Raw genomic sequence first — 12,158 nt, 5'->3', positions numbered from 1 at the left:
AACCCACATGAAATAAGAAGTTGTAATAGCATTTATAGTAAACAATATTACGTTTTTGAACCATACTAACTATAATAAACTGTATTATACTGTTTATATTGCAGTATCTACAACTTTGTTAATGAAAGCAACAGCACACTGTAGTATTAACTAGCATGAATTTTAATAAATTGAAGTATATTTACACACACACACACACATTAATAGCAATTAAAAATAACACTAGGCGTTTCAGTTTCTTACCGATCATACCGGTTTTTGTTATTATAACCTGCATCATATCGTCTATCCATCTATTTACATATTTGTGTACAGTGTGTCCTTTTATATCACTTTTTTAATTATCAACGTAACTAACTATAGGTTATTTCTCAGTTTCCTGTAAGGATGGAGTGACAGGAGAGATCAGCATGTTTGAAGTCGATGAGGAACTCAGAGAAGCTGCATAGCTTGAATAGGATGTTATTTATGCTAAAGATGACATGAGGCTCCAGCTCATCTACAAACACTTCAAAATGATTCAGATCATTCAAGAGGAAGCCGACTTTATTTTCTCTTTTTACTTGCCAAGATGACTACAGATTTGAACAAAACACACACTCACCCACAAACACAACTTTTATTTTGATAATTGTTTAATGTAGTTTTTTTACACTTTACTGTAAGGTAGGGGTGTCAAACTCAGTTCCTGAAGGGCCGTAACCCTGCACGTTTTTAGTTGCAACCCTGCTTCAACACACTTAAGTGAAAGTTTCAAACAAACCTGAAGGACTCAATTAGTTTGATCAGGTGTGTTTAATTAGGGTTAGAACTAAACTTTGCAAAGCTGCAGCCCTCCAGGAACTGAGTTTGACACCTGTTCTGTAAGGGAATGTAATTTGTCAAATAAAATTTACAGTCCAAATAAGTGTAGCGCAAATGTCTAGTTACTTGTATTGAAATATTTCAGGGTTTTTCCTTGTTCATAATGAGATGGAGGTGGTAAATCCCACTTCATCATTACCCATCAAATATTATCTCCTCTTTAATACTTTGCTCAAGCCTTTACTAATGGTCAGAAAGCAAGCCATTGTGTAAAGCTGGTTGATGCTCGCTGTAATAGAGAGAGATGATGACTGTTTAGCTTATATTGCTTAACCCTGCAGATGAGATGCTCAAAGTGGACCCTCAGCCGAGCGATGGACACTGTCTCCCTCACCTAGTTGCTCTTCCTTTGAACACACATATCATGTTGAAGGATGCAAGTTGTGGACCTAAATCAGATGTAATGCATGTAGATGTATAAATTAGAAAGAAATGAAAATGCTTTAAAATGTATTAGGTTTTACATATAAATACGTGCTCTTAACAGATTTGTTTCAACTTGATATTTGCATAATAAATGGCATTAGAATGTTTAGTTTTAAACATAGCTATATTTCAATTTTTTCAAATTTAAGCTATATATATATATATATATATATATATATATATATATATGTATACTTCAATTTATTAAAATTCATGCTAGTTAATACTACAGTGTGCTGTTGCATTCATTAACAAAGTTGTAGATACTGCAATATATACAGTATAATACAGTTTATTATAGTTAGTATGGTTCAAAAACGTAATATTGTTTACTATAAATGCTATTACAACTTCTTATTTCATGTGGGTTGAATCGTATCTTTAGAACCATATAACATGATTGAAAGCAGCTCCTAGATAACTCATAACTGTTTCTTATATAAAAACAAACAAACAAGAGAAGCACCCAGCACAGTCCTTAGCTTAGCTAACAGTATTGAACATATAGATAATTATTAAAAAATCATAACTTACCCTCTGATTGCTCGAGGCCTCCAACAATGTGAGCTGCCCTGTGTGCTGACAAACAGAAACGCCCCATCTCATTGGCTGGCTCTAGCCAATAAACTGGCTTTGCTGCTCTTTTACTGGTATGTACATTTCCACAGAATTTATGATTTTTAACAAGAATCTCTTCAGAAAAGAGTTTAAATAAACCCTAAATAATAAAATAATCGTGGGAAATGATTATTTTGCACCTCAGTCCTGTTGGCTGCTGGCATTGTTCATTGGTCAGGCTTCAGCCAATGAAACAGCTTTACACCTGCCCCGCCCCTCCCCCGCCACGCGCTGCTCACGCCTCTGCATTTGCAAGTGCTCAGATGAGTTCTGCTACAGAGATCGCGGGAGATGTGTAGCAAAAGTCAGAGCGCGGGAGATTTGTAGTTGTACTGATGAATCTGAGAGGTTGTGAGTGCCGACCTGTGGTTGTAGAGCAAAGATGCATTTAAATTTGCCGTGCACACGTGTGTCTGTCACTTTGTATTTGTGAATGACATTTTACAAATACACAACTATTAATCTGCAACTTCGAATTTAAAACACAAGTGTGTGGATTGTTGTGTGTGTGTGCAAATCGAGGATTTCAGCTGTTCACATCAGAGCTGTGAGTGTACATTTCAACCTACACATACAAATATTATTATCACAAGTGCTCACATTTACATTTGCAAGCTCTCAAGTATTGCTACTGATTTACTTTCATACATGAAGAGTTGTACCACTGCATTAGAAGGTGGGGTTTGTTGTGCAGATCACCTGGAGCAGTAGTTCTCAAACTTTTTACATCAAGTACAACCTCAGAAAAGAATGGTCTTTCCAAGTACCACCATAATGAGCAGTATTGAAATACATTAGCGTAGTAGGCCCAGTGAAACAGCTACAGCACTGCACAGTTAAAAAATGAGGCAGATTAATAATTATAAAAAATATCTATTATTGTCAGCCATTTTAAACATTATAAATAGTTAGAACATTAACACTGCACTGTGTTATATGTAAAAAATACAAACAAACAGACAAACAAACAAATAAAAATAAAATGTTTAAATTAAAATTTAAAAGTTCAAAATGAAAGGTTACTGTTCTTAAACAGTAAAAAAAAAAAAAAAAAAATAAAAAATCTGTAATTAAATGCAAAGTATTAATGTTGCCTGGACCTTAGAAATATAGGCCATATGTCATCATATGCATATATAAATCATTTTTGATAAGTTTTGAAATATATGTAGCATGTACATATGATATATTTTATTTCTCCGCGTACCACTAGAAGGAAGCCTGCGTACCACTAGTGGTACATGTACCACAGTTTGAGAACCACTGACCTAGAGAGAACAAGAAACAGAACTCTTCTCTAAATCTAACTAACAGTGTTTTTAAAAGCAAACATAAGAGAAAAGTGTCTGCAACCACATTTTTTATCTTTATTTTACATTGTTTTTGTGGATTCTTTAATTAGACTTAAACTTGAGCTCTCGGCATCACAGTACAACAATGAACAAAGTGAGCTACCAAGCAAACTGATCATGCCAGAACAGTTGTCTGTATGGTGATAGACAATCATATTCGATAACAATTCATAGACACTGTTAAATTGTGTTATGGTATTTATTTTGTGTTATGCAATGAATTGTAGGAAAAAGTCCTTTATTATTTAATCATTCATTTTCCTTTGGCTCAGCCCCTTATTTATCAAGGAACACCACAGAGGAATGAACTGCCAGCGATTCTGGCATTTGTTTTATGCAATGGATCCCCCTCCAGCTCCCAATACAGGGAAATTCTTTATTATATTAGTCATAATTATCATTAGTGTGAAAAGGAACAAAGGTTGTTGGTGTCACGCTGCCCCATAGTGTTTCTTTTTACAGAGAAACTTTAAAACTATGTATTTTAAAGTAAGGTTTTGCAGTTTTAAAAAAAATGCAGGCTGAAGAATGCATCTACAATGAACCTGTGTTAAAAAAAGTATGAACACTGAACAATGATTATTCTTTATGGAGCATGCTCTAGATCAGGGGTTCCCAAACTTTTTAGCTTGCGACCCCCAAAATAACAAAGCTAGTGACTCGCGACCCCCAATATCCTCTGAGGTGATTATATATACAGAAACCTTGCATGCAATAGCGCACACACACCAATAGACCAGAGCTGTATCTGAAATCAGAGCTGTAAATGTGCCAGAAAGTTTAACCTGATGTTATAAAATCAATCTGCTGCATCTGACGCCATTGGTGTGTCTTTAAAATTATGTAATTACACCAGGGGTCGCAATCCAATAGAACTAGTAACTATAAGCTACTGTAGTAACTATATAGTATATATTAACTATAAACAACAATTTTTCTCTTCAGTAGTTTATTGATAAAATATGGTAATTCTTATGGTTTAATATAAATAAATAGATTTTTGGAAATCACCAGGCGACCCCCCTTCATTGTCTCGCGACCCCTTCGGGGGTCCCGACCCCCACTTTGAGAACCACTGCTCTAGATCACAGGTGTCAAATCCAGTTCCTGGAGAGCTACAGCTTTGCACAATTTAGTTTCAACCCTAATTAAACACACCTGATCAAACTAATTGAGTCCATCAGTTCCATTTGAAACCTCCAGGTAAGTGTGTTGAAGTAGGGTTGGAACTAAACTGTGCAGAGCTGCAGCACTCCAGGAACTGGATTTGACACTTGTGCTCTAGATGCTCTCTGATCTCCAGGCCAGTAGAGGTCATTCTCACCTGTCACTCCATGGTCCACTCCACTCCTTCTCACCCCAGGGGTTCCTCATGCGGATCATGTGCAGCTTTTCAGACTTAAAATAAGCCAGTAGGCCATGTCCCAGACGGACCTTGCGTACGTCGGTCACTGCGTAAGCATGGCCTTTCACTAATCCACAGTCCAGTCGTGCTTCCATGTCCTCTACTGTGGTTGCCTGCATACCAAATGTAAAGCTTGATTTAGATTCTGATAACAAAATTTAAAGAGGTCATGAACCTAGAATCCAAATCAACAAAATCATTGTACTATAAAAACATCAAGTTTCAGTATTCTAAAGTTTCTCGTTAGGACCAAAAAAACAGGTTGAGGAATGTTAATTATGAAAGGGTGCTTTTGGTTCATTTGGTTCAGACCAAGGGTTTTTGGGTCCTTTTCCCACCACACTGATTGCTCTGGTCCGAACCAGTTAAAAAGAACCAAAAGGCAGTCATGTGACAATATCACTCATTGGCCAGATGTTATTGAACATATTTCCTAAACCGATTTTCGATTGGTCAGAATTAGTGTGCAGGAAAATGCCAGTGGAACTCCAATGTCACTTTTTACTATGGAGGGATGACTGTGCTGGCTGATTATATCCCTGGTCATAGTGTACTATGTAGTGTGTATACGTCACTTTAGATTAACTATACATTTTGACAATGATGCATGACTGTGGCAGGAAAAGAATATTTTAATGCATTGCAAATGGCGAAGGCTGTCAAAAAATATTTTTCCTCCACACACCATAAGATGGGACAGTGCATCAGACTACAGCAGCTGAATTAGTTCAATAAGGTGCAGTACTTTTTGTGATTGGATCTGTTTTAGTTCAGATCATGTTCTCACCACAAACAAACCACTCCATGGTTCGTTTGAAAGCGTGCCGAGACCACATCTTCAAGGATGTCTCTGTACGCTTTTTTGGCTTGCTTTGGTGCGCACTCGAGTGCTATTGCTACATTCACACCAAGAGGGAAAATGAACTCTAGTGTGATTCAACCAAACTAAATAAGGCAGGTGTGAAAACACCCTAAACTCCGCCTCCTCAGAAGGTCATCACTGCCTGATTAGCGCCACCTACTGATTCACGCACTATAAATAATGAGACAAAGGCAGGTATGTATGGATACTAAATGATAAAGATGTTCTGAAGATAAAAAGATGCTGTGTGTTGCCATGTTGTGGAAAATCACACCTTTCTTCTGATCTCAACATTGAGAAAGAGTGGAAGAACTGATTTATGAAGTTCCAAATGTGCCATTAAGTCAAGTCAAGTCAAGTCAACTTTATTGTCAATCAAACCATGCAACAGTACATTACACAGCAGACTGAAATTGCGTTTCTCCCATACTCCAATGTGCAATTTAAAAACAAAAATATGACACACACTAGACATAAACTAAACATTTAACTAATATAGTACAAGATGAATTAAATAATAGACACTAATAAACTGTGAACAGTTACCATATATCCTATTGTTCCAGAATATGACCAAGTTGAGGTATTTATTGTAGTGCAATTAGGTGCAGTATGGCAAAAGTGCAAAGTGCAAAGTAGCAGCTTAGAGGTAAGTGAATTTTGTAAACATGTTATACGTGCAAGGAATATTAATATAAAAACATTGAGTTTGCTTTTCTCACAGTTCCACAGATTTTTGTGTGTGTGGGCTGTGGATTGTGATTTTGAGATTAAAGAACTTGATGTTTTGTTCACTTCATAACATTGCAGATTGGATTACAAACAACGCACAGTTCGACACTTGTAAATAATAAGTTGTATTTTTATTATATTATTAAAAAAATTTAGCCAAAAGATAATGCAGTGCTGACTGAAACAGATCAAATAGTAATGTCATACTACACAAGTCTGAATAACTGTTTGTATTACCAGTTTACTATTTGTCTGTTATTCCAGAAATGTAGTGAGAATCTAAATGTTTTAATTTAAATGACAGTAGCATCTTTCTATGAAGGATGTATTCTGTCCAACATATGGAGATATGCACAATGGTGGACACACACAGGTCACTTCAAACTTTGAAAAAGTTGTAAATATGCAAACTGTTAGCAAGTGAATGTTCACACCAGAGTCTAAAGTCCACCTATTATTACACAGTTAATTAGTTTTGATTTAAAAACCATGATAATGTTATAAGAAAACCTCAGGAAACACTTAAAACATAAACAAAAATGTCAGTAGATGACCTCTTTAAGCTCTATGCAAAAAAGCTTAATCATTTTCATCCCTAATTAGCATGCAAGCACATGCGCTGCCTGTGAATTATCGATTATGAAAACACGAGCCGTTATTTCATGCTACAGTGAAGTACTGTATGGTGGTGTTAATCAGTAGAGGACAAGCCACGCCCATTTATTACACTCCATTGAGCTATGCAAATGAAGAGGACATTATGCATAGACATACCGTAAGCTAGTGACAAGCATAATTATGTCGACGAAATCACTTTTTTTGGACAATGAAGAACGAATGAGTTTGAACATAGAAGGGCTTTGTCATATATATATATATAACAGCTTTTTAAAGTCTGTACAAACAGCATGATTTTCTTCTTCTCATTTGCATAAAAAGACTGAAGTTATGATGAAGCTTGATGGAGCTTGTGTTATGATCCCCAGAAAATCTATTAATATTATAGGCCTGTCTGGTACATCAGATAATGCTCCTCAAATGGATTTATTAATGTTGCTTAACATACAATGTTAAGTTCATATAGTGAGCTGAAGTATTTAGAGACATTTGGTTTGATATTCTAGTGAAAAAATAACTCTCAGGTATAAAGATATTCAAAATGTGTGTTGTTGTTTTTTTTCTTTTTTCTTTTTACGGATGAAAGGTTTCACAGACCATTGATAAGCAAGTCACACATAATCCAAGATTACTTTGAGTCTGGGAAAGTACACTTTTATGTAAGAAAATAAATGAAGGCAGAAAAAAGTGATGGATGGCTGGATTAATGGATGAATGTGTGCCAGAATACAAATCTTGACAGACGTGAGACACATGCTGATGCATATGTACATAAAATGTACAAAATGGGAATAAAAAAAAGAGAGTAAAATAATATACAAAACTGTAAATAAAATAACTAAATTAAACAAATAGTACACGAAATATACAATAGTAAAAATACAAATAGTAAGATAAAAACTAAAATAAAGCAATGAAATATAATAAAATGTCATAAAATGAAAAGTAAAAGTCAAATAAAATATTACTGCTAAGTTAAGCTAAATAAATAACACAACAATTTAATGGAACACAAAAAAATAAACAAACAAAATTAAACAATGCACACAAGAAAACAGGAAAAAACATAATAAAATATACAAACTAAAATAAACAAAACAACATAAACCTAAATAAAATACACAATTAAATTAGATAAAAAAGCAAAAAGTAATCAAATGAAATAAAATGAAAATCAAATTTTACAAACCAATGAATAAAATAAAATAAAATAAAATAAAATAAAATAAAATAAAATAAAATAAAATAAAATAAAATAAAATAAAATGAAATAAAATAAAATAAAATAAAATAGGGCAGCTTGGTCGCCTCACAGCAAGAAGTTCGCTGGTTCGAGCCTTGGCTGGGTCAGTTGGCATTTCTGTGTGGAGTTTGCATGTTCTCCCCATGTTCGCGTGAGTTTCCTTTGGGTGCTCTGATTTCCTTTACAGTCCAAAGACATGTGGTATAGGTGAATTAGCTAAGCTAAAATTGTCTGTAGTGTATGTGTGTGAATGAGTGTGTATGGATGTTTCCTTGTGATGGGTTGCAGCTGGAAGGGCATCTGCTGAATAAAGCATACCGTATGCTGGATAAGTTGCTGGTTCATTTCGCTGTGGTGACCCCAGATTAATAAAGGGACTAAGTCGAAAAAGAAAATGGATAAAATTGAATTAAATTAAATTAAAATATAGCTCCAAGCAGCAATTATCAGGGCCAAGCAGCCCAGCGGCCACATCATAAACAAGCACGGCAACAAGCAACAGAGCAACTGGAAAATTCTATAACTTTTTGGCAGCATGGTCTGAGCCAAATTTGGTGGAAATTGGGTTAATGATCTATGGAAAGTTTGAAACAACAGATTTGTAAATAAATTCAAGATGGTGGACAGGAAGTCATGTCAATTAGGGAATAAATTATATCAATTAAGGAAACAGGAGCAAACATAATAAAATATACAAACTAAAATAAAACAACATTAATTCATTCTCTTTTCGGCTTAGTCCCTTTATTAATTTGGAGTCGCCACAGCGGAATGTAGGGCCAACTTATCCAACACGTTTTTACGCAGCGGATGTCCTTCCAGCCGCAACCCATCTCTCGGAAACATCCACACACACGCATTCACATTCATACACTACGGACAATTTAGCTTACCCAATTCACCTATACCGCATGTCTTTGGGCTGTGGGGGAAACCAGAGGACCCAGAGGAAACCCACACATGCACAGGGAGAACATGAAAACTCCACACCAAAACGCCAACTGATCCAGCCGAGGCTCAAACCAGTGACCTTCTTGATGTGAGGTGACAGCACTACCTACTGCGCCACTGCGTCGCCACAAAACAACAACAAAAAAATCTAAATAAAATACACAATTAAATTAAAGAGAAAAAAATTGCAAAAAGTAATAAATTAAAATAAAATGAAAATAAAATAAAATATGACAAACTAAGGAATAAAGTATAAAAAAATAGCACTGTATTACTCTCACCCTGATGGAGCAGCTGATGAGGCCATCTCGATTATGAACCTTAAGCACCCTCTCGAAGAGCTGGTTTCTGGCAGTTTCATCCTGAGCGAACTGACCCTCCAGCAGGTCCATCGGTTCAGACACACCACCAGTGAAATCCACCAGAGCATCAGCCGTGTTCCCACCATCCAGTGCTTCATAACAGCCATAGACTCTTGATTGGTACAGAGAAAGACCTCAGCATCACTTTACTTTAAAGTCAGTCTCAGTACAAACCTTTTTGAATTAGCCTGAAGTGTTTACTTGGCATAGGCTTTTTCCACAAGGGCGCTCCAGAACTCATTGCTGTCATTGGAATGGCAGTAAACCAGCTGGTTGTCCACCGTGGGCAGACGGTCATCGATCACTACGTCTACCCATTCGCCAAACCGCCAGAAGCGGAAGTGAAAGATTCCTGCATAAGAATCAGCCTTCTCCGGGTCCCATTCCTGCTCCTTCCAGTCTGGGATAACCTAGAAAACCACACACAGTTCTTCCTATATCATGACATGTAGTGTTTACTACATAGGTCTTAAACTCCTGTAGGGCTGTAGCTCTGCAGTTTTGATCCAACCCTAATTAAACACAGCTGATCCAACTAATCAAGGTGTTCAAGACTAGAGACTATTAAGCAGCTAAACTGTGCAGAGCTGCGGCCCTCCAGGAATTTAGTTTGAGACCATTGGATTACTGAAAGACCACAATACTCTTTTAACTATAATTTATGTCTGCAATACTTTTTTATTATGTAGTTTGATATATCGCCTGATAATAATTATAAACAATTGCTAACATTATATAAAGCAGGCAACTAAAATCAGGACTATATTTCAGATTGTTAATCGTTTATCGTTTTTTAAAATTGAATTATTAGAATTTATTTTTTTTATATATTTTTTTTCTTTGCATTACTTTTACATTTTCTACACATTTATTTTTACTTTAGTTCATCATTTTACTATTTTTAAAGCAAAATTGTTTATAATTGGCAGCCTCCAAGACAACAACTCCAATAATTGCTTTAAGCATGTTAAAGAGATAATAAAAACAAAGTCATAATTTACTCACTCTTCACTTATTTAAGTTGAAACTTTTGAGTTTCTTACTTCTGTTAAACACAAAATAATATATTTTGAAGAAAGCTGGTGGCTGACAACCACTGACTTCCATTGTATTATTATTTTTTATAACGAAGTCTGTTTAACGAAGAGACGATTTTTTCAGCACATGTCTAAACATATTAGTTTTAATAACTCATTTCTAATAACTGATTTATTTTATCCTTGCCATGATGACAGCAAATAACATTTTACTAGATATTTTTCAAGGCACTACTTTACAGCTTTAAATGATATTAAAAGCCTTAAACAGGTAAATTAGGTTAACTAGGCAGGTTAGGGTAATTAGGCAAGCTATTGTATAACAATGGTTTGTTAGACTATCAAAAAAAAATATTGCTTAAAGGGGCTAATAATTTTGACCTTAAAATAGTATTTAAAAAATTAAAAACTGCTTTCATTCCAGCCTAAATAAAACAAATAAGATTTTCTCCAGAAGAAAAAATTTTATCATACTTTGAAAATTTCCTTGCTCTGTTAAAGTGTTTGTAAAGTCGCATCCTTTTGATTTCCTTGCAAACAAATATCCTTCACATACAAATCAGCATAAAGGGGACAACAGGAAATTGTGAAAAAAACTTTTTTAACCCTTCTTTACAAGTTGTTCAAACACTGTTGGTAAAAAAGTGATCAATATAACAAAAATTCTCTCACACGCCTGCTTATATATTATATTACAATATTTTAACAGCCGAATATACAATTGTTTTAAGTTAAAGAAGAAATGGACCAAAATAAATACAACCTGAAAAAAGGTAAAACATTTTTTCAAAATGACAACAACTAGTACATTAAAATTGTCAGGGTTCTGCCACTCTGGTCTTGTAAATTCTTGTTTTGGTGGCAGATCTCGGACACTACTCGTGTCTGGTCCTGTTTCTGTCTCTGTGTGCGCGCGCGCCGTCGTGGGTGTACGCAGAGTGTGCGCGCTCCTGCTTGACGCGGCCGCGCGCGCGCTCTGCGTCCCTCAGACGCGTGCGCTCTTGTACTCGTGTTTGTGTTTTCGTCTGTCAGCAGCATGGTGTTTCATTCCCAGCGTCTCAGTCTTGTTGGTTTCGGTTTTGGTCGGCGCTGGGATGAAGCATGCATGCTGCATGTGTGACCGCACGGTGAGTGTTTTCATTCATCGTGTGCTCGTGTCTTGCGTCTTTTGTCAAAGCACGTGGCTCGGTGTTTACGTTGTGGTCACGTGCTTTTGTCGTGTGCTTCAGTGTTGTGTTATGTGAGCACATGGCTTGTATTGTCTCTCTGTGTCATGCGCTCTCCCGTCTATTGTCTTGTCCCACCCACCTTGTTACCTTGTTTGTAATTATTATTTTCACCTGTCCGCCTGTCTGTTTATTGGTTTGTCTTTCCTATTTATTCTCCTAGTGTGCTCTGTTCTGTGCTGGTCCGTTGTTGATTGTTCCCTTCCCTGTTGTATCTGCTGATTTCTAGTCTACAACAGTGGTTTAAAGTATTGTCTTGTCAAGTTCCAAACCTTGTCTAGTTGAGTGTGTAATATGATGTTGTGTTTTTCCCCACGTGGGGAGATTTGAGTTTTGTTTTTGTTTTATTTTTCATTAAACTCTTCATTCTCTGCATTTGGGTCCCTCGCCTCCTCTTCACCACCCCCATACCTTGACAAAAATAAACAATAATGATCATGTTCATGACATTGCTCATCTATT

At 35.9% G+C, this 12,158-nt stretch overlaps 2 protein-coding genes across 4 annotated transcripts in view; one reads left to right on the top strand and one right to left on the bottom strand.

Moving 5' to 3' along the window:
• The window catches only part of LOC147838831 (odorant receptor 131-2-like), a 1,093,102-nt gene that overhangs the window by 450,665 nt on the left and 630,279 nt on the right, over positions 1 to 12,158 (top strand). The gene's annotated exons all lie outside the window — the stretch shown is intronic.
• capn5b (calpain 5b) overlaps positions 1 to 12,158 on the bottom strand; it is a 72,014-nt gene that overhangs the window by 13,815 nt on the left and 46,041 nt on the right. For both annotated transcript variants that reach the window (XR_015520292.1, XM_087301227.1), the window contains exons 4-6: positions 9,635 to 9,843; positions 9,353 to 9,545; positions 4,585 to 4,778 (exon numbers count right to left, since the gene is read on the bottom strand). Coding sequence is in view for 1 of the 2 variants with exons in the window: in XM_087301227.1 (XP_087157353.1) it covers positions 4,585 to 4,778; positions 9,353 to 9,545; positions 9,635 to 9,843 (596 nt within the window). In the remaining variant the exon portion in view is untranslated. The remainder of the gene's footprint in view (positions 1 to 4,584; positions 4,779 to 9,352; positions 9,546 to 9,634; positions 9,844 to 12,158) is intronic.

The sequence above is a fragment of the Danio rerio genome, chromosome 21 (genome assembly GCF_052040795.2).
Source record: "Danio rerio strain M-AB ecotype USA chromosome 21, GRCz13ab, whole genome shotgun sequence".
In the NCBI taxonomy this organism is placed as follows: domain Eukaryota; kingdom Metazoa; phylum Chordata; class Actinopteri; order Cypriniformes; family Danionidae; genus Danio; species Danio rerio.
This window is presented reverse-complemented; position numbering and strand designations above follow the sequence as displayed.